At 43.3% G+C, this 27,871-nt stretch overlaps 1 protein-coding gene and 1 long non-coding RNA gene across 3 annotated transcripts; one reads left to right on the top strand and one right to left on the bottom strand.

Annotated features, from left to right (window-relative positions):
- Window positions 1-15,135: 15,135 nt before the first annotated feature.
- Window positions 15,136-23,153, bottom strand: LOC137357250 (uncharacterized). Its single transcript, XR_010971157.1, has 4 exons — window positions 21,966-23,153; window positions 20,512-20,581; window positions 20,286-20,422; window positions 15,136-16,863 (listed from the first exon to the last, which is right to left on the bottom strand). It is a non-coding gene; the product is annotated as an uncharacterized lncRNA (long non-coding RNA).
- Window positions 23,154-23,306: 153 nt separating this feature from the next.
- LOC137357212 (zinc finger protein 664-like) lies at window positions 23,307-27,481 on the top strand. Of its 2 annotated transcripts, none has more exons than XM_068023372.1 (2): window positions 23,307-23,495; window positions 24,195-27,481. In XM_068023372.1, exon 2 carries the CDS (start codon window positions 24,234-24,236, stop codon window positions 24,846-24,848), a length of 615 nt encoding a protein of 204 aa, XP_067879473.1. In that variant the 5' UTR covers window positions 23,307-23,495; window positions 24,195-24,233; the 3' UTR covers window positions 24,849-27,481. The 2 variants fall into 2 exon arrangements, with proteins under 2 accessions (XP_067879473.1, XP_067879474.1); XM_068023373.1 differs by having other exon boundaries at window positions 23,308-23,462.
- The last annotated feature ends 390 nt before the right edge of the window (window positions 27,482-27,871 follow it).

Below are 27,871 nucleotides of genomic sequence, written 5' to 3'. Positions count from 1 at the left end.
TACTAGGGGCAATTTATAATGGCCAATTAACCTATCAACCTGCAAGTCTTTGGCATGTGGGAGAAAACCAGAGCACCCGGAGGAAACCCACGCAGACACAGGGAGAACTTGCAAACTCCACACAGGCTGTACTCAGAATTGAACCCGGGTTGCTGGAGCTGTGAGGCTGCGGTGCTAACCACTGCGCCACTGTGCCGCCCAATTTTTATAGGTGTCTAATTTTTATTTGATAACGCTCCAATGAAGTGCCTTGGAACGTTTTACTCTAGTAAAGATGCAATATAAATACAAGATGTTGTTTGGGACTGTAACATTACCCACGTTCATTTCCAAACAAAATGTCAGTTTCCACACGTATGCTGACAATATGCAGCTCTCCCTCACCACCACTACCTCAACTCCTTCACTATCTTTAAATTGTTCCACTACCTGCCCGACATCCAGTATTGGATGAAAAGTTCCCTCCAACAAAATACTGGGAAGACCGAAGCCATTGTCTTTGGTTCCTGTCACTAACCCTCTTATCCCCATCCCGCTCCATGGCAACTGTGTGAGGCGGAACAACCTTCAAGTCATATTTTACTCCAAGTTGAGCTTCTTACCACATATCAGCGCCATCGCTAACACCTCTGATTTCCATTTCCACAACATCGTTTAACTCTGCCCCTGCCTCAGCTAATCTGCTGCTGAAACCCTCATCCATACCGTTGTTACTTCTGGACTTGACTATTCCAACACACTCCTGGCTAGTGTCCCACATTCTACCCTCTGTAAACTTAAGGTCATCCAAATCTCTGTTGCCCGTGTCCTAACCTGTACTTAGTCCCATTCACCCATCATCCATCTCTATGACTTTACCCCTGTGCTCGCAATTAAGCAAGGCCTAGATTTTAAAGCTGTCATTCTTATTTTGAATTTCCTCCATGGCCACGCCCCTCCCCCATCTCTGTAATCTGCTCCAGCCCCACAACCCTCCAAGATATCTGCACTCCTCCAAGTCTGGTCTTTTGAGCATCTCTGATTTTAATCTTTCCACCATTGTCAGCTGCCAAGACCCTAAACTTTAGCATTCCCTCCCTTAACCTCTCCAATCCTCTACCTCTCTTTCCTCCCATAACACATTCCTTGAAACCTACCGCTTCAACCAAAGTTTTTGGTCATTTGCTCTAATTTTCCCTTTGTGGCTCAGTGTCAAATTTTGTTCATTAACTGTCACGCTCACGAGAAGTGCAGGGATGAAAATATTAACCAAACTGAAGAGTTATAAAAAATTGGAACAATTTTTAAAAGACTGATACATGTGCTGGCAACAAAATGGAGGACAAGGCACACAACCCTCGGCATCTCTCGCACTCAAATCCACATCCGTGTCCACTAAGGCTGAAAAACCAATTCAGCCCTGTCTGCATGGAAATGCAACAGATAATTACACCTGGATGTGAGCTAAACACAAAAACAATGAGACAAGAGCTTTCTCAGACTTCACATCTCTGAATAACCTCCAACTGCCCTCATCTCCTCAGAATGCGGCCATCATCAAGGCCACTATAAAGCCCAGCTGGGATTGAAACCTGAAGCAACATGGATGAAACTAACTCTTGTAAAATTCACCTTAAAAGGTTATTGTTTTCAGAAATGACGGGTGAGTCTTTACGGACGGACTAGAGTCAACATCAGTCTGGTCTATCCTCAACCAAATGTCCTCAACAAAAAGCCATCTTGAATTCCAGCAAAGCTGATAGAGAAAAAGAGAGAGATTGGTTCCAGCAAATACTGTTGAATCCTGCTTAGACAAGTTGGAAGCTAGCTACAGCAGAGACAAGAAACTGCCTTTGGATGACTCTCCTACTGGTAAGAATTGACCTAAGACATCGTCAACCCAGGAGACTGCAACAGCCCAAGGATTACCAGACAACCAGCAAATAGGCCTGCAACTTTAAAACTCACCTCCTGAGGGGATCTCACAGATTATTCCTGAAACCAACACTTTTACAATCTGAACTCTGAACACCTCTTAGAACATAGAACATAGAACATTACAGCGCAGTACAGCCCCTTCAGCCCTCGATGTTGCGCCGACCTGTGAAACCATCTGACCTACACTATTCCATTTTCATCCATATGTCTATCCAATGACCACTTAAATGCCCTTAAAGTTGGCGAGTCTACTACTGTTGCAGGCAGGGCGTTCCACGCCCCTACTACTCTCTGAGTAAAGAAACTACCTCTGACATCTGTCCTATATCTATCACCCCTCAACTTAAAGCTATGTCCCCTCGTGTTTGCCATCACCATCCGAGGAAAAAGGCTCTCACTATCCACCCTGTCCAGCCCTCTGATTATCTTATATGTCTCTATTAAGTCACCTCTTCTCCTCCTTCTCTCGAACAAAAACAACCTCAAGTCCCTCAGCCTTTCCTCGTAAGACCTTCCCTCCATACCAGGCAACATCCTAGTAAATCTCCTCTGCACCTTTTCCAAAGCTTCCACATCCTTCCTATAATGCGGTGACCAGAACTGCACGCAATACTCCAGGTGCGGCCGCACCAGAGTTCTGTACAGCTGCAGCATGACCTCGTGGCTCCTAAACTCGATCCCCCTACTAATAAAAGCTAACACACCATATGCCTTCTTAACAGCTCTATTAACCTGGGTGGCAACTTTCAGGGATTTATGTACCTGGACAATTCTGGATTATTTAAGTCAGCAGATTTGTTAAAGATAATCATGTTTAACTAACTTGATTGAGGTTTTTGATGAGATAACGGAGAGCATTGATGAGGGCAATGCAGTTGATGTGGTATATATAGATTTCCGAAAGGCGTTTGATAAAGTGCCACGTAATAGGCTTGTCAGCACAACTGAAGACCATGGAATAAAAGGAAGTGGCAACATGGACAAAAAATTGGCTAAAGAGCAGGATACAGAGAGCAGTGGTGAACGGTTGTTTTTCAGACAAGAGGAAGTGAGACAGTGGAGTTCCTCAGGGGTCAATATGAGAACCACTGCTTTTCTTAACATATATCTATGACCAAGATTTGGGTGTACAGGACACAATTTCAAAATTTGCAGATGACGAAACTTGGAAGTATTGTGAACTGTAAGGAAGATAGCGATAGACTTCAAGAGGACATAAGCTGGTGGAATGGGCGGATATGTGGCAGATTAAATTTAACCCTCTACTTTTCTGTCATCTCTTGAGAGTGATTGCGTGCGTGACTGGTGTGAACATTTTCGGGGAATGAATATTGTTTAATAAATATTTAATTTGCTGTTTTAAATCTACAAGTAAACATGCCACTATCTGTTTATTTGGCAAATAAAACACAAGGGGGGAAAACACTTTCAACAGAAACACTTGCTGTGCTCAGTTGGGAGGTCAACAGTGGAAACCAGCCACGCCATGATCCGCCTGGCCAGAACATCACATTCTTAAGTGCCTTGGGACACTCTACTATGTTAAAGGTGCTATATAAATTCAAGTTGTTTTTGTTGTTGATGTCTATCTGGAGTTCTGTTACATTCCTTTATTGGTAACTGATGTGTAAATGGAATGAGAGAGTGATCCTTCCAATTTACCATAGTGATAATGGCCAACAGCCTCATGATAACTCAGCACTGGTAGGCCAACATCAATAAAATGAGCAGTTTCTTGACGTCTTTATACTGTAGAGACTGAGGCAACAAATTTCACAACCCAATAGATAATAATACATCAGAGTAAGATGATTGGGATCTGTAACCTTCCTCGCTACTTTGTGGTGTCAGCCTTGGCTCAGCGGGCACCACTCTTGCCTCTGAGACAGGAAAATACTGAGTTCAAAATCCACTCCAGAGATTTTAGCACAAAACCACAATGCAGTACTGAGGGAATGCTGAACTGTTAGAACTGCCATCTTTTGGATGAGATGTTAAACTGATGCTCCATTTACTCCCTCGGGTGGGAATAAAGGCACTATTCTGAAGAGCAGGGGAATGCTCCCCAGTGGCCAATATTTATCCCTCAACCAACATCATCTGGTCATTATCATTGTTGTTTTGTGATCTTGCTGTGTGCAAAATGCCACATTTTCTACAATACAATAGTGCTTTCACTTTAAAAGTACTTCATTGGCTGCAAAGCACGATGGGGCATCCAGAAGTCTTGAAAGGTGCTATAGAAATACAAGACTTCTTACTGCACATTGGCAAGACAGGCCTTCATGGTGAGAATGGAGTCAGGGCGTATGTAATTGAGTACTTCAATCTTGAATACCCAGGATTCATGAATCCTACAGACAGAACTAATTACTAAAGCTTTGTGGGTGAACAATGCAGGGACAGGGGAATCATCCCTCTCTGTAAATTTGAGTTGGTTTATTTTGATTGCATTAAGTGGACTGTTTTCTCTATGTTTCAAGTATCCTGATGAGTAAGATTTTTTAGTTACGTTAAAGACAGAAGTTGCCTTTCACAATCTCAGGACATCCCAAAGCACTTTACAGCACCTCACCCATCACCTAAAACGTTCACCCCTCTATCACCACGCACAGTGGCAGTAGTGTGTACCATATCCAAGATGCATTACAGAAACTTGCCAAGCCTCCTTTGACAGCACCTTGCAAACCCGCGATCTCTACCACCTAGAAGGACAAGGGCAGCTGATGCATGGGAACATGATCATAAGCAAGTTCCCCTCCAAGTCACACACCATCCGACTTGGATCTATGTTGCTGTTTCTGCGCTGTCATTGGGTCAAAAACCTGGAACTCCCTCCCTAATAGCATTGTGGGTGTACCTACACCACGTGGACTGCAGCAGTTCAAGGCGGTCCCAACACCTTTTCAAAGGCAACTGGGGATGAGCAACAAATGCTGGCCTAGCCAGTGACGCTCACATCCCATGAAAGAATACAGAAAAACCTCAGTACTTTCAAGTGTCATTGTTGTAATTTAGGTTAACTAACAATGCTAAGCATAAATATCAGAACCTGTGCTGTGTCAAAGGAATGTCACTTGTAAATTGGTTGTTGCCATTTTCGCCACAGTGCAATTCCAGATAAATGTTTTCCTCATTGTTTCATGTCAATAATACCAACTGGTATTAGCCTTCCCTTAATGCAGCCAGATGAAATACTCCAAAACAACCTATTGTAGCACAGACAAGTGCCAAACCATCTCAACAACAACCACCTCTATTTATTTAGCACCGTTACCATTGCAAAATGTCCCAAGGCGTGTCACTGGAATGTTACAGGACAAAATTTGACATAGTCACATTAAGGAGATAGCTTTTAAGGAAAGTCTTAAAGGAGAAAAGAGAGGTGAAGAAGCAGAGAGGTTTAAGGAGGCAATTCCAGAGCTTAGAGCCCAGGCAGCTGAAGGCACAGCGCTGTCAATGGTGGACCAATGGAAATTGGGGATGGACAAGAAGCCAGAATTCAAGGAGCACAGAGATCCCGGAGGATTGTAGGACTGGAGAAGGTTACAGTGATGGTGAGGGGCGAGGCCATGGAGGAATTTATAAACAAGAACTAGAATTTGAAAATCAAGGCATTGCCAGACTGGGAGCCAATGTAGGTCAGTGAGCACAGGGGTGATGGTTGAATGGGATTAGATATGATTTAGGTGACGGGCAGCAGAGTTTTGGATGAGCTTGTGCTTATGGAGTGTGCAAGGTGGGAGACCGGCCTGGAGAGCAATGGAATCGTCAAGTCTAGAGACAAGGCTTGGATGAGGGTTTCAGCGGTAGATAAACTGAGGCAGGGGCTGAGATGAACCCTTCAGATCGTAAAGTGTTTACCTTTTCATTGGCATTCAAAGGCATCGACGACACAACATTGCGATTTAATGTTGAGAATCTGCACTGTAGTTGCTTTGATGAAAACTGACTGCCAACACTATTGGAAGCAACTATTGCCATGGAACTTTTTTTCTCCTCTGTTTAAAACAGTGTGCCTTTACGACTCTGCCTAAAAACAATGTACCTTTAAGATAGACAGACAATTTTGTTAGATTCTTTGAGAACAGTGCCACAGCTAGCCTGTTCCCTAGGTAACAGCAGGAGACATGCTGTAATGTTTCAATTTAACTGTGTGCAGGGCCTGGCTGAAACCAGTCTGATCTGGAGCACAACGAAGTGTGCTTGCTGATAAGAAGCTGTCTATATCTCAGCAGAGAAAATCTACATCGAGCTCAGACTGTGTTTGCCGAAGAAGGAAAAAGCCCTGGAAGAAACAATTTCATTGTTGGAGGCAGTAAATTCTGTTTTTGAAATTCTAAGAAGTCTGTGCTACAGAAGTAACTCTCTCTATTGTCTGTTTGTGTTTGCTGGAATTTTCAGTCAAGTTTCTGCCGAAGGACTGCCAGTTTGAAAATCTAAGTAGATCTATTGCTGTGCTCCTCATTGAAAGAACTGTGACTCCTGCTGCAGCTGAAATACTTTGAATGAATATCTATTAAAGACTGTTTCGTCAAATTTGCCTGGAGACTTGGAGTCGCATCTGATTATTCTACTCTGGAACACCTCATCAACTGGGAACGAAATCCACCAGGACTTACAACTCAGCTACTTATTATATTCCTAAGAAACCCCATTTTTAAAAAAAACAATAGTTTTTGTATGTATGTGTGTGTGCACGGGCAAGGAGCGGTGGGGGAGGGGATTAGGTTAAATAAGAAGTTCTGAGGTCTTTCGACATAAATTTATCTTAATAGTGTTTAAGATTTAGATTATTAATAAACAGCTAACTTGTTGTTGTTTAAAGATACCTGGTTTGGTGTATTTTATTTTGCAGGATTAATTAAGTGTTTAATTTGGCTGTTTTCCGGTGAGGTGGGAAAAATTTTATAATATATTGTGACCTGTGGAGTGATGGGACTGAATTGACAGTGCATTGCTCCCGCCTCGGTCGCAACACGATGGATGCTGCAAACTTTATAAAGTCTAATTTGAGACACATCTGAGAAAAAGTCAAAGGATTAATTCTTGCATGCGAAGAAACCTGAGACACAAACAAGAGCATTGAAATAACCGATGCTCCCAGCTAAAACACTGATAACAAAATGGGCTGAACTTGTCAAAGAAATGCTCAGTTGATGATTAACGATAGTTCTTGAGTTCTTGTCATGACAACCCTCAGGAAATTCCTCAAGTCAGAAGACGGCATCTCCCTGGACATGATTCATGTGTTACGACCAAAGAGGGAGGAGTGCACTGTCTTTTCTAGTCCCACTTCTCTGCAGGTCACAACATATATTTGTCATAATGTTTACCCAGTTACCGATTCGGTTAATCATATACTCTACTCTTTATCCCAGCATCAAGTACACCAACCAGGTTTCTTCAATAAACAACAAAATTATCAGTTTATTAGCAAACAGGACTTATCCAGTCACGAAGCAAAGTATTAACACACAGATTAAAATATGCTGGTTCTCTTTTTAAATTCCCCACATACACACTCACACACCCCCTCAAAAAATACAGAAATTCTCTCTACAGAGGTTTGTTACAAAAAAAGACAATAAAGAATACTTTGGCCAAATACTTGCTAATTCTTGAAGAAAAAAAGAGATATGGAAGGAAGCTAGTTGTCCCTTTTGGTCTGGTGTCTGGGTATACGGAGATAGATTACTGGTATCTTTTCAGAAACAATTCGTTCTGGAGATGACAAGAAATCGTCTGGTAGGCTTTTCAGGAGACATGTGGCATCAGATGTTTCAGCCGACCTACACCTGAATCCCAGGGTTTTTCCAAAGACAGGAGGAAAGAGGAGCTGACACACCAGCCTTCTCAGGGTCTCTTAGAGAGGTGCGAGCAAACTGAGCTGGGGTTTCTTTTTCTTTGGCAGGCTAAACATCAACTGTTTTCAAAACAGTTCAAACCCCAACTGAACCAAAGCAATGACTCAGAAGCTAAACCACAAACAGAAAGTCATCCTCCTGACCTCCATAAACTTTGAGATGTGGTTTCTCTGTAGACATCTTCCCCAGGTCACCAAGGATTCTGTTGTTTACTGAGCTTAAAGCACATGATTTCCAACAAAGGTTGCTTTCAAACAACATCTCAAGTGTCCTTTTAGTGAACTTGGTAGAAAAAAAACACATCCACGGAATCTTTTCTGTTTTAAAACATAAGTCCTCAAAAGAATTTAACAAAAAAAGGAAGCACTTTCAAAACACAAGATTCAAATAAAGAATGGTAGACCCTGGACATACATAAGTACTTTTAATGTGCAGAGAACATTCCAATGTTCTTCACAGCCTCGCAAGTTACTTCTGCGGCAGCCAATTCTGCCACAGCAAGATATTAGAAACAGGTCAGTAGCATTAGTCTGTTGTGATGATTGTGTTTCAGCGATTAAAATTTCTGATATTCCTGAATGATCCCATGGAAATGGGTCCTTTTGTTAGATGAAATCATTAATCCCCTCGGCGGGACTTAATTGGTGATAAACTAAGGTTACTCTAATTCGTGCTATTTATTAGAAAGCTTTCAAAAAATTTTTGGTTTCAAGCCAATCTCCAACACTTGAACATATCCTTTAGACTTGCACTCCCAGTCCAGTCCTGAGGGCAGGCTTCCTTCCCCAGAGTGCGGTTAGAATGGGGACCACATGAAGTAATTGAGGCAAACACATAGATGCCTTTAGGGGGAAGCTAAATAAGTACATAAGAGAGAAAGGACATGCTGATCAGGTGACATCACGGAAGGTAGGAGGAGGCTCACGTAGAGCATAAACACCGGCATAGACTATTTGGGCCAAATGGCTTGTTTCCGTGCCATACATTCTACGTAACACTGCACTGCCATAGAGCTGTGTTTTGGATGGGATTTTACTGCCTGTCGGGGGAAGTTTTTCCAAAGAGCAGGGTTCTCCCAGTGTCCTGGCCGAATGGCCTACTCCTGCTCCTATTTTCTATGTTTGTATAACAACAGTGATTACATTTTCAAAGTGCTTCACAGCCAAAGGCTGACTTGGGATTTCCTGGGGATGGCAATGCCGATATAAATGCAAGTTCATTGATGGGACTGCAACATTTCCTTTTGTACAGTGCTGGACACTGTTACGACTGAAGCGGGAGGAGTGCACTGTTTATTCTTGTCCCACTTCTCCACAGGTCACAACACACATTTAAATTTTCCCACTTACCGCAACAGTCAATCATTTTCTCTATTTTTCCCCAGAATAAAGCACACCGACCGGGTTTCCTTAATAAGCAACAAAATTATCAATTTATTATAAACCAAGTCTTAACCAATAATGAAGTAAAATTTACACACCAATTGCTATATTAAAGCCCCTTATTTATCCTAGCCCTCAAACAAACACACACACATAAATACACACTGGTTAGCCGGGAAAAAATAAAAGGGAGTTTACGGCTGTTACAAAGAAATAGAAGGATTGGCAGTGAGGGGACACAGTTGACAGTGGTTTGAGTGAGACATTTGTCAGAGTGAATTTGGAAATTTGGAAAAGGTTGGAATTCGGTGCATAGGGGGAAAGAGGGGCTCCTTTTCCTATCTTTTTCAGCCTCCATCAATTGGTGAATCTTCCTCCTCTGTCTCCAAGGTAGATGGATGCAATTTTTCAATACTTCAGGTTGAATTATTAACTGACTAAAAAAAGATTGTACAGAGATGGCAGGGCCGGTGGTGTGCTGAAACTGCAGAATGTGAGAATCTGTGAAATGCACTGCAATCCCGGACAACCATGTTCTCAGTTTGCATGACTTTAGCTAGAGACTGAATCGCATAACTAGGGCAGTGGACAGGGCTTTAAACTAACAAAGGGGAGGAGGGTTTGGGTAAAAGGAAAGAGAGAGGTCAGGGCATCGGAGCAGGATAGTGATGAAGGTAACTCCCAACAGAATGGGACAGGAAGGGTCAGAGAGTTTAACAAAAATTATACATTGGCAAATAAGGTAATTGCAGTGAATACAGGTAAAAAAATTAAATTGAAGTTTCTTTATCTGAATGCACGAAGCATCTGTAATAAGATAGATGAACTAGTGGCACAAATAGAGGTAAATGATCTTGATCTAATTGCCATGAGTGAGACATGGTTACAAGGAGATCAAGGTTGGGAAATAATTATTTCAGGGTACACAATATTTCGGAGAGACAGACAGAATGGCAAAGGAGGAGGGGGAACCCTGATAGTAAAGGATGGCATAAGAACATTATTAAGAAGGGATCTTGCCTCAGAAGATCATGACGTCGAATCAATTTAGGTGGAAATTAGGAACAGCAGGAGTAAGAAAACATTGGTGGGAGTAATTTCCAGACCCCCCAACAGTAGTTACATCATTGGACAGAACATAACACAGGAAATTATTGGAGCCTGAAAAAAGGTAATGTATTAATTGTGGGGGACTTTAATTTGCATACAGACTGGGATAATCAAATTGGCAACAGTGGTCTAGAAGATGAAGCTGTAGAATGCTTTTGTGAGTTTCTTGGAGCAATACGTGTAGAACCAACAAGGGATAAAGCTATCTTAGCTCTCGTATTGTGCAATGAAACAAGGTTAATAAGCAATGTCACAGTGAAAGATCCACTGGGAAATAATGATCATAATACCATTGAATTTCATGTTAAGTTTGAAAGTGACACATTTTAATCACAATCAAGAATCTTGAACTTAAACAAAGCCAATTATGAAGGTATGAGGAGAGAACTGGCTAAGATTAGTTGGGTAAATAGACTGGAAGGTATGGCGGTAAATGAACAGTGGGAAACATTTAAAGAAACAATTCAAAGGGTTCAACAAAAGTACATTCCGTTCAAAAACAAAAACTCGTCCACAAAGACCCATCCGTGGCTCACTCGCGAAGTTAAGGAGAGTTTCAGACTAAAAGAAGAGGCTCATAATGTTGCAAAAAATAGAAGCAAGTCTGAGGATTGGGACTATTTTAGAAACCAGCAAAGGGCCACCAAAAAGTTGATAAAAAGGGAAAAAATAGAATTGGAATAAACTAGCCAGCAATATTAAAAAAAATTGTAAGATCATTTATAAGTACATAAAAAAAGAGAGTAGCTAAAGTAGACGTTGGTCCCTCAGAGGCAGAGACAGGAGAAATCATCATGGGGAATGAGGAAATGGCAGAGGCATTGAACCAATATTTTGTGTCTGTCTTCACAGTAGAAGACACAAGTTCCATCCCAGAAATAGGCAGTAACCTGGGGGCTAAAAAGTGAGGAAATTATGGATATTGATATCAGTCGAGAAAACATGAGGTGAGAGTGACTGCCCTTGACATCAAGGCAGCATTTGACCGAGTATGGCATCAAGGAGCCCAAGCAAAGCTGAGGTCAATGGGAATCTGGGGGAAAACCCTCCGCTGGCTGGAGTCATACCTAGCGCAAAGGAAGATGATTGTGGTTGTTGGAAGTCAATCATCTGAGCTCCAGGACATCAGTGCAGGAGTTCCTCAGGGTAGTGTCCTCGGCCCAACCATCTTCAGCTGCTTCATCAATGACCTTCCTTCAATCATAAGGTCAGAAGTGTGGATGTTCGCTGATGATTGAACAATGTTCAGCACCATTCGTGACTCCTCAGATACTGAAGCAGTCCGTGTACAAATGCAGCAAGACCTGGACAATATCCAGGCTTGGGCTGATAAGTGGCAAGTAACATTCGTGCCACACAAGTGCCAGGCAATGACCATCTCCAACAAGAGAGAATCTAACCATCTCCCCTTGACATTCAGCGGCATTACCATCGCTGAATCCCCCACTATCAACATCCTAGGGGTTACCATTGACCAGAAACTGAACTGGAGTAGCCACATAAATACCATGGCTACGAGAGCAGGTTAGAGGCTAGGAATCCTGAAGCGAGTAACTCACCTCCTGACTCCCCAAAGCCTGTCCAACATCTACAAGGCACAAGTCAGGAGTGTGATGGAATACTCTCCACTTGCCTGGATGGGTGCAGCTCCAACAACACTCAAGAAGCTCGACACCATCCAGGACAAAGCAGCCTGCTTGATTGGCACCCCATCCACAAACATTCACTCCCTCCACCACCGACGCACAGTGGCAGCAGTGTGTACCATCTACAAGATGCACTGCAGCAATGCACCAAGGCTCCTTAGACAGGACTTCCAAACTCGCGACCTCTACCAACTAGAAGGACAAGGGCAGCAAATACATGGGAACACCACCACCTGCAAGTTCCCCACCACACACCATCCTGACTTGGAACTATATTGCCGTTCCTTCACTGTCTACCTACCCCAAATGGACTGGGGATGGGCAATAAATGCTGGCCTGGCCAGTGACGCCCACATCCCATGAATGAATAAAAAAAAGGTGCCTTCCAAAGGGGCTTGTTTTTCGCACTCCTTGATTCTTCCAGAAACTGTTGTTTACAAGCTCAGTCCAAAAGACCTTCTGATGACCTCTGTTTAAAAAAATACAAAGTTCCAGCATCTATGGAATCTTTTTTCAGTTTTAACACACAAATCCTCATAATTTAACAAAAATGGAAGCACTTGTAACACTAGTACATAACTTGATGAATCAAATATATACAATGGGGCCAGTTTTAACCTCACCCGCCAGTTGGGATATTGGCAGGATTGGATGCAATACTGGTTTTACTCCCTGCCCAATATTACTCTTGAATGAGGTCAGTGAAGAGTTTTCCACCAGGAAGGATAGGCAGATGGCCCCTATTACCTAGGTCATTTGATGGGGTCAAATGATGCTTTGTCCCCAGCATCGCGACACAAATGCAGCAGTCGGAAGAGACTAACAGATATATTTTTGAAGCTGAGCAGCGGGAGAGAAGGAATACTCCTGACCTTTGCTATTCCGAATAGGTCTCTCTGAGTGCAGAAAGGTCTCAGTGGGTAAAGAACCTTCCAGGACACTCAGTGAGTCACTTGGACTGGCGTCAGACCTGTAGGATTCATGTGATTGCACAGAGACCCAGCTGTGGTAGAGCCCCAGTCAGAAATGGCACAGACCCATTTTACGTAGAATTTTAGAGCACAGAAACAGGCCATTAGACCCAATGGTCCATGCCAGAAACCTCCTCCCACCCCTCATCATCTTATCCGAACAGCATACACCTATATTCCTTTTTCCCTCTTGTGCTTATCTAATTTCCCCCTAATTGCATCTGTACTCTGTTTCAGATACACCATTTGGTACCAAGTTTCACATTCTCACTGCACTTTCTATGAAAAGTTTTTCCTGAATTCCACCTTCAGTTTCTTCTTAATTCTCTATTGGATTTCTTGGTGACTGTCTTATATTGATGGCCTCCAGTTAAGCTCTTTTACACAAATGGAAACATTTTCTCTGTCTCTTACCTTTCAAAACCTTTCATAATTTTAAAAACCTCTATTACATCACCCCTCAGCATTCTTTTTTCAAGATAAAAGAGATCCAACCTGTTTCTCCTTTCCTGATATGTATACCTCTGCATTTCTGGTATCATGCTTGTAAATCTTCTCTGCACCCTCTCCAGTGCCTCTAATTCCTAACCAAGGTTTGATAGAAGTTTAGCATAACTTTGCTGCTTTTCAATTCTATCCCTCTAGAAATAAAGCCTCGTGCTTGATTTACTTTTTTATGGCCTTTCGAATCTGTGGCACAACTTTTAGTAATTGGTGTATTTGTACTGCAAGATCCCTTTGTTCCTCTACCCAACCTAGACTCGCACCTTCTAAATAGTAAGTGACCTTCCTATTCTTCCAACCAAAATGTACTATCTTATATTTAACTGTGTTGAACTGCATTTGCCAACTGGACTGCTTGGGCCGAATGGCCTGTCTGGGCCATATATCTTAGAAATCCTGTGAATTCCTAATTGGATTTACTCATGACCACTTAGTTTTAAAAGGGAAGAAGGGTTTTAAAAGTGCAAAACACACTGCCTAAACCCATTCCACTTTTGTAAATTAGTAAATAAGCAGTTTAATGGAGAAGCGAGTCATATGCCATTTAAATGTGCCCTGATTTCATAAAACAGGAGCAAACGGTATGATATGGATCATTTGCTGATGTTTTTACACAGAGCAGTAATCTACAAATTTAAAATATTGCGTGCTTGATCGTTCACAAGAGCGAGGAGTGAGACTAATTGGGTGGATCAAAGAGTCAACACAGACACAATGGGCCAAACGGACTCTTTTTGTGTTGTATGATTCAATCATAATTTATTTTGTTTGCAAGTGCTCGAGAGAAAGAGAGATGCATTTTGGAACAAAGCATCAACACAGAAATACGAAAACATAAAATGGAAATATTAATAAATGCCCTCCATAAATCATCTGGAACACCTGCACACAGTCAACATGTATCTGTCATCCAGAAAGATGAAGGCTTTCAGTGTACCGTATGTGGTAACGGTTTTAGGTGGCCCTCTCTGTTGGATACGCACCTATGGATTCACATATGGGGAAAGCCTTTTGAATGCATTATGTGTGCAAAACAATTTTGTACATCAAATGAACTGAGATTGCATCGGAGAATCCACAGTGCGTTAAAGTGTTTGAATGTAGAGCGTAAGAAACGATTTTGCACGTCCAGCAACTTGACTGTGCACCTGCGAATCCACACCGCAGAGAAATTATTTAAATGTACAGTGTGCAGAAAGCAATTCAACAGATCCAGTGACTTGATAACACATCAGAGGGGAGAAACCTTTTGAATGTACTTACTATCAAACACAATTTAATAAATCCAGTAACTTGAGGGTGCAAAGGATTCACACAGAGTGGCATGGTCCTGTAGTTTTTTTTTCCGGGAATATGCGGTTTGCCTTTAAAGCTTGCAAAGTATTGCTTTAAGAAGCAGCAAGCCTCAGGAGTTTTCGGAAAGTGCATTTTCGTTGCCTTAGAAACAGCCATTTGGAGACTGCGATTCAAAGGGTGCATTCTCGTTACCATAGATACAACCACTGGGAGCAAGTCTCATGCAATACATTTGTAACAATTCAGTTTTGAACTGGCTTTTTCGTTGAAGACAGTTTGTTCTAACAGACAGAAACGCAGGACACAGCTGTGATGACAGCACCTGGAAAAAGAGGTCTCAACCATTTAAACCGAAGGAAGAGAATTTTAGTCTGTTTATTATTATCTCTCAAAATTCCAAAAAAAGTCAAGCCAAAACCAGAGATCTTTGGTAATTTAAATTGAAGAAAGGGAAGTTAGACTGTGACAATCTTTTATCCCTCAAAAACTCTAAAGTCAACTTGATTCCATTGAAAGTGTTTTCAAGTCGTTATTTGTTGAAATTCTCTGGAGAAGGAAAGCATCACCTACTGAAGTTAGACTACGAATTGTTCAACTGTGGAAGAACCTTTTTTCCCGCATCGGACGACTCTGAGGACTTCAAGCAACATTGGACTGTAAATTTGCAAGGACTCGAATTTTTTCTATTTTAAATGTTGTTTATATCTTCACAGTGTTTAAGAATTTAGTTCTTCTCATTAAACAGTTAATTTGTTGATTTAAAGACACCTGGTTTGATTAGCCTCATTCAAGGGGTTAATAGATGGTACAATTTTGCTGGGTCTTTCTTTAATTTGGAAAGTTTTAAATGATACGTTCGGCGATCTGTTGAGCGACAGGATTGAATTATCAGTGCGTCTCGCCTGCCACAATCAGAATCGTATATTTTGATTGGGGGCTATGACTGGAGCGGTCGGTCATGACAGGAGAGAAACTGTTTAAGAGTGCACAGAGTGTCAAAAGCGGTTTAACAGTCCCAGCAACCTGATAAGACATCAGAGAATTCACACAGGAGAGAAACGGTTTGAAAGTACAATATAAAAAATGTGATATAATAGATCCACTAAACTAACAATGCACCAGAGAATTCACACTGGAGAGAAAACATTTAAATTCACTGCAATGCAAAAGGTGAGACTGAATAACTGAGAATGCATCAGTGATTCAAACGGACATGGGAGGGGAGAAATGGGAAAACTTGATTAAATTTCATTGTGTGTAAAATGCAATTCACATTTTATTAGCTGCCCAGCATTACTGAATTCATGCTACAAGAGTTTAAAAAAAATGTGCCAGGTAATGCAGGAGACTTTTAACTTCCCTGCATGAATTACTGTCCCGTCAATGACTTTAAAGGTCGCTTAAAGACCTAACACTGGTAGCTCGCGTCGGCCTTTGAGTCGCTTGCATAAAGCTCCTGACAACGCAGCCCGATCGCCCATGTCAGCCTACCAGCATTAATCCACGCATGCATATCCTGCTGTCACCATGCACTGATGTCACCACATACTGACGTCATAATGGGACGAGTGAGCAGTGGCCGGGGGTGGGGGGAGCGCGTGGCGAGAAGGGGCGGAGCTCTTGGGTTTTTCCCTTTTTCGTAGCTCTCACTGAAAAAGAGGTTGGTAACCCTGATTTAAAACATACAAGGACCTCATGAACTTCTTTGTCACTAAGATTGAGATCATCCATTCAGCTGTCTTTGCTGTTTTCACCTCCCCTCTCGCGCACCTCCACACCTCCCCCTTGGCCTAGACCTGATCTCATATCTTTCTCCAGTTTTTCTGTCTCCCTGATGTTCTCTCTGAGATTATTGTATCCATGATGCTTATCTTATGCTCTTAACTCCATTCCCACGAAATAGTTGATCACTTGACATCCCTTCCTGACTCTCATGGCAGCTGACAGTGTAAGTGGTTCCTCTGCCTCAGGTACTGTCCCCCTCCATTTCAAAATCGTCAACAAGACTGCTCTCCTCAAACAAAACTCAATCCTCCTGACCTTGCAATCAGCTGCTCCAAATCCAATCTCTTTTTCTTCTCCGAAATCCTTCAACATGGTATTGGTGTCTACTTTTACTGCAACTCCGTGTTTCGATCTTTCCAGTCAGTTTTTCCTCCCTGCCACAGCACTGAAACAGCCCAAATCAAAGTCACAAATTACATCCTCTGTCACTGTGGTTTGTTCCTCTCTGTACATTCTCTGCAGCCTTTGACATGGTAGATGACATCATTCTCTATTCCTCTCCCATTGTCTAACTCAGTGGGACTGCCCTTGCCTGGTTCCACAATGACTATCCAGTTGTAGCCAGAGCATTTCCAGCCATTGTTTCTCTTTCCGATCTCATATCATTTTCTCTGCAGTTCACCCCCCCGCCAACCTTCAAAAGTTCTATCCATGTCCTCCTCCCTTCATTTGCATGGTATCCCTTGGTAACATCATCTGAAGACATGTATACTGATGACACCCAGCCTTATTTTTCGATGCCTTTACTGCCTCGTCGTAGTCAAATTGCTGATCCGATATCCAGTCTTGGGTGAGCAGCAATTTCCTCCAGTAAACATCAGCAAGACGAAAGTCATCATTTTCTGACCTTGCCATCAATTCGACCCGATTCCCTGCCCAGCCTGTTTAAAGCAGATGGTTTGAAAGCTCAACGTCCTAATCAACCCTGAGCTGTATTTCCAATTCCATAACTTCCCCCATCATGATCGCATATTTCCACATCTGCGGTATTTCCCATCTGTTGCTGAAACTCTCATCCATGCCTTTGTCACGTCCAGAACCGATGATTCCAATGCTCTCTTAGCTGGTGTCACAGCCTCCACGTTCTGTAATCTTCATCTCATGCAAAACTCTTCTGATTTTACTCTATCCCCACCAAGTCCTGCTGCCCTATCACTCCTATACTTGCTGATCCACATTGATTCCGTCCTCCAGCATCTGCAAGTTAAAACTGCCACCCTTTTGCTTAAATCTTTTTATGCCTTGATGTTCCATCTCTGTAACCTGCACCAGCCTTATAACCCTCCACTCCAATGACTCTGGCTACTCGTGCATTCCCCCCACCACCACCCCCCCCCCCCACCCCACCTTCCCTTTGCCCCGATACATATTTAGGCCCCAATCTCTGGAATTCACTCCCTAAACCTTTCCACCTCATGCTCCTTCAAGACCCTCCCAAAAACCCACTCTTTGACCAAGGTTTTAGTTATTCCCCCAAAATATCTCCTTCTTTGACTCTGTTTCCATTTTTGTCTGGTTATGCCTCTGTAACGCACTTTGGGTAATTTTTCCAGGCTGAAGGCAAGTGCAAGTTGTTGCTTTCAATGTTCTGAGCTTTTGTTTCACATTGACACCACAGTCCTGTGTTTCCAGTGGGGAGCAGTGGTTAGCACCGCAGCCTCACAGCTCCAGGGACCCAGGTTCGATTCTGGGTACTGCCTATGCGGAGTTTGCAAGTTCTCCCTGTGTCTGCGTGGGTTTTCTCCGGGTGCTCCGGTTTCCTCCCACAAGCCAAAAGACTTGCAGGTTGGTAGGTAAATTGGCCATTATAAATTGTCACTAGTATAGGTAGGTGGTAGGGAAATACAGGGACAGGTGGGGATGTTTGGTAGGAATATGGGATTAGTGTAGGATTAGTATAAATGGGTGGTTGATGGTCGGCACAGACTCGGTGGGCCGAAGGGCCTGTTTCAGTGCTGTATCTCTAATCTAATCTAATCAAAGTGAGTCTGCAATTGGTACATTTGCTGTATAATGTAAACACAGCTGAACCCCCACCTGTTACTGGAGCAAAACAGATGAGGCAGTCTCATTCTTCTTTGCCTCAGTAGCTGAAGTTGCTTCAGGCATTCACTCTGAATTTATATTACTCACATTTAGCGTCGTTGCACATACACTGAACTTGTAGCGTAAATGCATGCTCACTTGTCTAGCAATATGTCACATGTCGAGGAACTCAAATTTAATTGTATAATATCTGATCTGTCATTTTCTTGTGTGCTAATATATAACTGCTATTGTGTATAACAAAATGGGGCTTCCAGCAGTCTCCTTTCCAATGATTTGATATATCACATGACCTCCATCTGGCATCTTCAGTTCTTGATTCTAGCTGTGTCTTCCTCTCTGACCAACAGATTCACTGTCAAACAGCACTTTTTTATTTTTAACTATGTTCTGTCATGGAAAAGAGATTTCTGTCCAGCTCTCCTTTTCAAAGTAGGAATGCACTGGACATTAGGTGGTTCTTCCTTTCCGAAGAGTATTGAGCTTCTGTAATGTGTTGCTGGCTGGTGTGGAAGTTGCTAATCCTCTGTTTTTGAGAGGGAGCTGGACCAATTCTTGGCTGGGGAGAGTTTGATTCATACAGACGATAAGTGGATTAACAGTCAACATGATGGTTTTGATCACTTGAAGGGGTTGGAGAAGGTTTTCGCAGAGGTTTTCTTCTGGTACCATCGCCTCTTCCAGGAGATTACATGGCTGTGGGAGGGAGTTAATAAGTGATGATGCTTCGGCCATTGTGTCTGTGGGGCAAGTCTGATGGTCCAGATGGCCTTTATCTGCCTGTCATTTTGTATGTTCAGAGCTAGGAGCCATTTCTTTAGATGCGTAAGTTCTGTTTATAACGGGAGACTCCAAGAGGCAACGCACAATCGGCTCCATGCATTTACAGAAGTAAAACCTTCATCTTGTTCTAAGTTGACAGAATCATGACCCAACATTTTTCATGGGGCTTAAGCGACTTCATTACTGTTCTCTCTGCAGCTCCTTCCTACCCCTCTCCCCGATTTCAAGACCCATACAACATTCCTGTTTGCAGTGACTTTTCCACCACCTCCCTGACAAATACTTTCCTCTATTTCCACTTCATCTCAAAGTGCAGCTTTTTTACCCTCCATGCAAAACTTCCAGACTTCTTCCTGAACGAGGCGTCCAATTGAAATGCAAAGTTTTTTTTCACTGGAGGGAGGTTTACGCACTTTGCAGTTAAACTATACAGCCGTGAGTTAAATACAATACTTTGTTCAATTTTGATCGGCTTCTGATCGCAAAATGCAAGGGAGACATTCAAGCACTGGAGGTAGTGCGCAGAAGAATGCCGAGTATGATAGGAGAAAAGTTGGCATTTCAGCCTCAAAAGAGGGGTGATCTCATTTAAACAGCATGGAAAAGGTAATATTACTTGAAATTAAATTGTGAAAGATCAAAGGGGCACAGGTTCAAACAAGTTAAATTTAAATTTAGGACTGTTTGAGGATGCTTTTCCTCACACAATGAGTGCTCCATATTTGGGATGGATGCCCAGATGAAGTAGTGGAGGCAAAAACCTTGGAACCATTTTAGGATCGATTTGGATGCTGCAGTTTTTAATCTGATTGTGCTCCTTTGAAATGCCTTGGGACGTTTTCACAATAATGGTGTGATATAAAGGAAAGTTTTTGTTATCTCTGAAAGTTCACCCTTTGTGAATTGAATCTAACATCATGGCACCATCATAATAAGAATTAAACTCTGCGATCTCTGTTTGCAATCTGCAAAACAAACCTGCTAGATGTTCTGCTTTTAGTTTTCATGATCATAAAAGCCGGGACATTCCCATTATCTGCACGTGAACAGAACATAGTTTTCCAGTGAATTAGTTCACAATTGGCTTCTCACTGGCGTGCTTGTCAGTCTGCCTTCTGTAACATAGAAAACACACCGCGGGATCAGTTTCCAGTATGTATGAGGGGTCTTATTCTTTCAAATCCCAGGCTGTGCTGCTGTTTACCTTGTTATTGGGCAGTACAACGATTCTACAGTTTATAGGCCACGTGAGGGTTGCTTCTTTTCATGCAGATCTGAAATGTATAAAAGAAGAAAATAAAAGTAATGGAAAGAAACAACGAGATACTTGGAAAGAGAAGTGAGAGGGACTCACATTGGGCTTTCCTTTACATTGGGAAGATCAATCACAGATCAGATGAACACTTCACCAAACACCTCCCTCTCTATTCACAGGTGTTGTTACACACTCCAATTCTCTATCCCATTTACATTGCACTTTTGGCCTCCTGCACTGTTCCAACCGAGATCAACAGAAGTTTCAGGTATGAACACAGGACTTAGGAGCAGCAGTAAGACATTTGGCCCCTCGAACCTGCTCCACAATTCAATAAGATCATGGCTGATCTGAATATGGCCTCAACTCCACTTTCCAGTCTGCCCTCCATAACCTTTGTTGATCAAAGATCCATTTAACTCAGCCCTGAATATATTCAATGACCCAGCCTCCACTGCTCTCTGGGCAAGAGAATTTCAAAGATTAACAACCCTCTGAGAGAAGAAATTCCTCCTCATCTCCGTCCTAAATGGGAGACACCTTATTCTGCAACTGTGTCCCCTAGTTCGAGATTTCCCAATGAGGGGAAACATCCTCTCGATATCTACCCTGATTAAGCCCCCTCAGAATCTTCTCTGTTTCAATAAGATCACCTCTCATTCTTCTAAACTCCAATGGGTAGAGACCCAACTTGTTCAACCTTTCCCCGTAAGACAATCCCTTCATCCCAGCAATCAGCCGAGTGAACCTTCTCTGAACTGTTTCCAATGCAAATAAGTCCCTCCTTAAGTAAGGAGACCAAAATTGTACGCAGTACTCTAGATGTGGTCTCACCAATGCCCCGTACAACTGCAGCGAAAGATCTCTACTTTGATATTCCATTCCCCTTGCAATAAAAGGCAACATTGCATTTGCCTTCTGAATCACTTGCTGTACCTGCAGAACAACTTTTTATGATTCATGTCCAAGGACACCCAGTTCCCTCTGTACCGCAGCATTCTGTGGTCTCTCTCCATGTAAATAACACTCTGCTTTTCTATTTTTCCAGCCACATTGGGATCAGTTCATCCCAGTTCTGATACAGAATCTCTGCCTGTAATGTTAACTTCACTTTTCCAAACTTTTCAACTTTGTACTTTTATTGCAGATTTGCAGGGCTTTTTTGACTCTTTGCTTGTCAACTCTCTGCTGCGTGGGCTAAATGCTATTGGTAAGCTCTACCAAGCCAGTATGCACTTCGACTTCTCATTCAGTTTGAATTTAGTGGCCCTGGGCTTCGGGAAGAGATTTTGCTTCATTACACTCTTGTGAAGTGCCTTGGGACGTTTTAGCCTGTTAAAGGCTCTCTATAAATGCACATTGTTGACCACATTCTTTGCACTTTGTGGGTAGATAAATCTTACCTCAGAACACCAAGATAATAATTACAGATTAGGAAAGAAAGCTATTTAGTCTGTCCTAGTTCATCCAACGCAGAAATAGTACAAGGGTTGTATGCAATTGTTTGTTCAAATGCTTCCAGGGTCTTTTCCTCTGCTCTGAGAATCCATTCCGTGTGTTTAATCATTTGTGTGACGAAATGTCATGTTCGAATCAGGAACTTGAGGAATATGAAATAGAAGATTAATTTGGCCAAAGAGGACCGAGTCTGGGGGTAGTTCTCTCTTCCCATCCTTTTTTTCTATCGAGAAGCAGTACCTCAGCATCAACCATGACTTGCTTGCACTCCAGGTCTATGCATTTTAAGATGACCAATGGGCGGCACAGTGGCGAGCACTGCCGCCTCACAGCTCCAGGGTCCCAGGTTCGATTCTGGGTACTGCCTGTGTGGAGTTTGCAAGTTCTCCCTGTGTCTGCGTGGGTTTTCTCCGGGTGCTCCGGTTTCCTCCCACAAGCCAAAAGACTTGCAGGTTGGTAGGTAAATTGGCCTTTATAAATTGTCACTAGTATAGGTAGGTGGTAGGGAAATATAGGTTCAGGTGGGGATGTTAGGTAGGAATATGGGATTAGTGTAGGATTAGTATAACTGGGTGGTTGATGGTCGGCACAGACTCGGTGGGCCGAAGGGCCTGTTTCAGTGCTGTATCTCTAATCTAACAATCCGCAGTCTCTGGCATATGTGGGGCAGGTGGCGTTTGAAGGATCGAGCAAATAAGCTGCCTGGGGTTGAGGGCTGTCGGGATGCGGTGCGTTCCTTCTGCTGCCTGGACTTGGCCATCGCGTTCTCCTGTCGGAGTCTTTTGAGGTGCTCGGTGCCATTCTGAATGTTCCTTTCACACTTTGGGTAGTCGAGGGCCAGGGACTCCCGTGAATCACGGGAGGGGTGCGGGATGTTGGATTTTTTTTCCGGGATGCTTTGAAAACATCCCTGAAGTATTTCCTCCGTCCTCCTGCCCATGACGATGATGGGAGCAGAGCAGTTATTTTGTTAGCCTCGTGCTAGTCATGTCAATGACATGATCTGTCCAACGAAGCTTGGGTTGGGCGAGTAGCACCTCGACGATGGGAACGTTGGCTTGGAAAGAGGATGCTGACATTAGGACGCCTGCCAACGGATTGAAAGGATTTTGAGCAGGCACATTCCACTTTTCCCCTTTCGGAAACAACAGAAGGCTTCTCCCGCTCGATTTTGTTTCTCAAACCTGATTGGCCAGGAGGCAACGGTGCGCACGCACAACGGATTTGAATTGGGGCTCGTGCTTCAGAGCGCGGCCAATCACAGATCGGCTCAACGGTGAGGCGCGAGCGTGCTTCACCACGCGGCCAATCAGAGCGCGGCTCCACCGCCGGTCGCGCGTGCTGCTTTCTGTTTTCGTCCACTCGTCCTGTGGGAGTGAAGCCGCCATCTTGTGGCACTTGAAGCGGGTGGAAGCCGTGCGGTTAGATCAGATCGAATAGAGGTATCTGGCTGAATTTAAAGGAAGCGCATTTAGGTAGGCTGGATAGCGTACATTGCAGATCCTTTATTCGTAATCCTGTGACCCGGGTCCGGCATTAGGTCTTATGAACGCGAGTGGCTTTTGTGCACTACTGCGGCCCTGACTTTCGTGGCTGGACGCATGCGCACGCTGTATGGTTGTTGTCTGCTCAACGTGGCTGACAGGGCAGAGAGCGCTGATTGGTGGAGCTGACGGAGAGCGCTGATTGATTGGTGGAGCTGACGGGGAGCGCTGATTGGTTGGTGAAGCTGGTGGGGAGCGCTGATTGGTTGGTGAAGCTGGTGGGGAGCGCTGATTGGTTGATGGAGCGGTTAAGTCGCTGTCTTTTATCTCCCCGCTTATTGGCGAGTTCCTATTTCACTTTGCTTTGCTGTTTTTCTATTTCCCTGTTTGAACTACGGGAGGAAACTGCCGAAAACTCCCAGGAGGGACTGCAGGACAGTGAGTGGCAGTCTGGAAACAAAGTCCAGAGGCAAAAAAAGGGAGGAGGGGATATTTGTTGGATTTTACTGTATCAGGAAGCTTGACAGAAGGTTTCTTGAGGTGCACTGGGGACAGTCACACATTCTATTCCGTAAAATGAGTTCAGCCAGGTATCTGCACACAAGATCTAGGACTGGCTATATTCCAGGACAAATGCAACCTCAAAGTGTGTGTGTTTTTTTCACTAATTCATTTGTTTTGTCTGTTCAGGTTTGGTGGTTGGAAGTGTTGGGGGAACAAAGGGTTAAAATGGAAATATTGAAAGAAACAGCAACACTAATAAACGATCAGCCCGACTCTTCTGATGCCTGTGGAACCAGTGAGCAGTTGCCTGCAGTCCGGGAGGAGCAGGGCTTTCACTGCTTTGTGTGCGGAAAGGGGTTTAGGTGGGCCTGTCTGCTGAAGAGGCACCTGCGCGTTCACACTGGGGAGAAGCCGTTTGAGTGTAGTGTGTGTCAGAAGCGGTTCAGCAAATCCAGCAACATGACGAGGCACCAGCGCTTCCACACCGGGGAGAAACCGTTCGAGTGTAGCGTGTGCACAAAGCGGTTTTCCACTAGCAATGAGCTGAGAGTCCACCAACGAATCCACACAGGGGAGAAGCCGTTCGAGTGTGCTGTTTGCAAGATGCGCTTCTGTGCTTCCAGCAACCTGACGGTGCACCAGCGGACTCATACCGGAGAGCGGCCGTTCGAGTGCTCCGTATGCTGCAAGCGCTTTTGTACATCCCGCGACCTGACCGTGCACCAACGCATCCACACTGGGGAGAAGCCGTTTGAGTGCAGCGTGTGCAAGAAGCGATTTTACAGGTCCAGTCATTTGATACAGCACCAGCGCATTCACACTGGAGAGAAGCGACTGTGATGGCCCATGTGTGCAAAAAAGGGTCAGTCAGTCAGTCAGTCACTTGGCACGGCACTGAAGTCAAAGCTATTCAAACATATTTTGTTTTCCTTCCACTCATCCACTCACTTGACAACACATCAACAATTCAAACTGGTGAGAAACGGTTTAAATATTACAGCACAGAATCTGGCCATTCTGCCCATCTGTCTCTACCGTTGTTTATGCTCCGCACGAGCCTCCTCGTACCCCTCTTCATTAGCCACCCCCCACCATCAGCAGATCTTTCTTTTCTCCCTTGTGTACCCAGCTTCCCCTTAATTCCATCTAGACTATTCAGCTCAACCTGTTCGTGCATAATGTTTGACACTTCAGCAGCAGTCATGGCAGCTATAAGAGACATGATTTGTGCTGTTGCTAAGAGTGGATAACTTTTTGGAGAGGAATCCTTGAGCAATCCTTCTATCAGATTGGAGACTTGTGCCTTTGCTATGCATTATTGCCACATTGATGAATGGGTTTCACCAAGTTTCCATGTGTTGATAATACTCGAAGCTGGTACCTGAGGAGTCTGTATAGCAGATGTTGTCTTGGAGACTTAATCATTATTGGAGCTTTTGGACTGATAAATGAATCGTTAGGAGTGAGGGATTGTAATTTTCAGTTCGTTTTGCAAAAAATGTTCTGACTGTGCAGAATGAAATAGTCTCTTTACCTCACTTGGACATCTTCATCATTTCGTGGAGTCACTGTTCTCCTGTACAGGTTCTCCTGTGGCTTTCCAGTGTCTCTGATTTCTAGGTGTGTCCCTCTGCCCAGAAATTTATATTCATCCAAAATTTCAAGTGCTACATCATTTATGAACACCATAACTTCAAAATGTTGAGAGTTTATTATAAACAGTAGTATCCTGAGCTGTCCTGGTCACACTTGTATACAACAGCCGATAAATAAATGTATGCGACATTATTGCACGTATTTCTATCAAATCCTCTTGTTTTAACAGAGTGGGGGAGGGGGTTAATCTGTTCAAAATAAATGGGTTGATGCCTCCAAAAATGTTGCTTGCCACCACTCTTCTGCTTCATACTCTTATCACCCAATGCACCCTGTGCAAGGTGGGCGACATAAGATTGTGCACAAATGGAATTGTCATCTGCTTTTTGAACTGTTTTCTGAAGAGAGCTTGCTTTTACTTGGGCAGTCTGGCACCACTTGGATTTGATCACGAGGGCGATCGCATTAAGGAATCTGCTTTCGACCCTTCTCGTCTGACAAAATATGTTTCCTAGTGGCAATTCACACCTTTAATTACCTAGCTGTTGGGGTTGGAAATCTGAGTGTTAACTACCCTGCAAAAGCAGCAGTCACTGAGTTAATCAGTTTAATTCGTTGATAAAGGTTGAACAATTTGATTTTGTATCAGTTTAATTCTGGTATCCTGGCTGCCTATGAAGATCAATAACATACTGAAAGCCTAGAGTACAGAAAATACAATCAATACTGATCTGACACTGCAAACAGTGCACTGATAATATCTCTGCCGGTGGTGTCAGTTCACTGAAAGTTGAAAATATCATTGCGCCAGTGATTGGATTTAAGTACTGCCTTTCACGTCTTTAGGATGTTCCAAAGTGCTGCACAACCAACGACTGTTGTTCTGTAGGAAACACTGCTCCCCATTTGCTCACAGCCAGATGCCACATTCAGCAATGAGCCTATCATCAGTCGTTGGGAAAATGCTGGAATCTATTATAAAGGAATTCTTAACGCACTTAGAAAAGCACGGTATGATCAGAACAAGTCAACATGGTTTTCCTAAAGGGAAATCGAGATTGACAAATGTATTAGTTTTTTGAGGATGTAATGAGTCGGCGAGATGGTTTGGGTAGACATTGAGAGATTATTTCCGCTGGTAGGGGTATCTGAAACACAGGATCGGGGCCAATCATTTAAGACTGAGATGATGAGAAATTATTTCACTCAAAAGGTTGTGAATCATTGGAATTCTCTACCCCAGAGGGTTGTGCATGCTCCATCATTTAATATATTTAAGGCTGGGATAGACTGATTTTTGTTCTCGAAGGGCATCAAGGAATATGGCGAGCGAGTGGGAAAGTGGAGTTGAAACCTTAGATCAGCCATGATCGTTTTGAATGATGGAGCAGGCACGATGGGTCAGATGGTCTATTCCTGCTCCTATTTCTTGTGTTCTTGCTTTAGTGATGTTGACTGAGGGAGAAATATAGGCCCAGGAGACCAAGGAGAACTCCCTCTCCAGTGCTGTGGAATCTAGCACATCACAAGTGGGAGTGTTGGCCTGGATTTAATTAAGTCGCAGTAACCTGCACTCCGGTAGGTGTGTGGCCACCCTATGCCAAACCATTGTCTTCAGCACCACCGAGCAAACTATTCATTCAGGCAAACATCTGCTGTCAGATAAATTTTGGTTGGACAGTCACTACTGATGAGCAGAATATGCAAACTGGCAGTAGACAGTTGAAGGTTTATGACAGAGAGATTTTGACCCACTTTGCCCTCTGAACTAGAATTGTTAATTCCAAGATTTCAAGAAACAAATTTATCCTTCCATCTGATGGCTCTGCAATATATTCCGAAGTGTATTTAATCCCCAAATAAAGCCTTGAATTGCACCACTGCCTTTTGATGCTTTCTTTATATCGGTGTGGACTGCATAATGTTTAACATGGAGCTTACGGGGCTGCATCGAAAGTCTACAACCATCTTCCCATGAGTTGCGGCTGTCATTCTACTGATAGTTCTCTGATGTAGGTTTTAGGCGACAGTACACAGAACAACCCTTTCCAAACCTCCAAATCCACACGGTTCAAACAGGAACAAAGCATAGGAGACAACTAAGATCATTTAGAGTTCTGGTGGTAAAATCCAGTAATCGGGTTGTCAAAATGCTGATTAATAATCCTGGAATTCCAGTTAATGGTGCAATTGGATATATTCAGCTTCCAAGTGCTTGGGCTTTGATGACTAGAATGATGTTTACGTACAAACATAGGAAATAGGAA

This window comes from Heterodontus francisci, chromosome 47 (genome assembly GCF_036365525.1).
Source record: "Heterodontus francisci isolate sHetFra1 chromosome 47, sHetFra1.hap1, whole genome shotgun sequence".
NCBI classification, from domain to species: Eukaryota; Metazoa; Chordata; class Chondrichthyes; order Heterodontiformes; family Heterodontidae; genus Heterodontus; species Heterodontus francisci.
The sequence above is the reverse complement of the archived record's forward strand: the minus strand, read 5'-3'. Positions and strand labels throughout refer to the sequence as shown.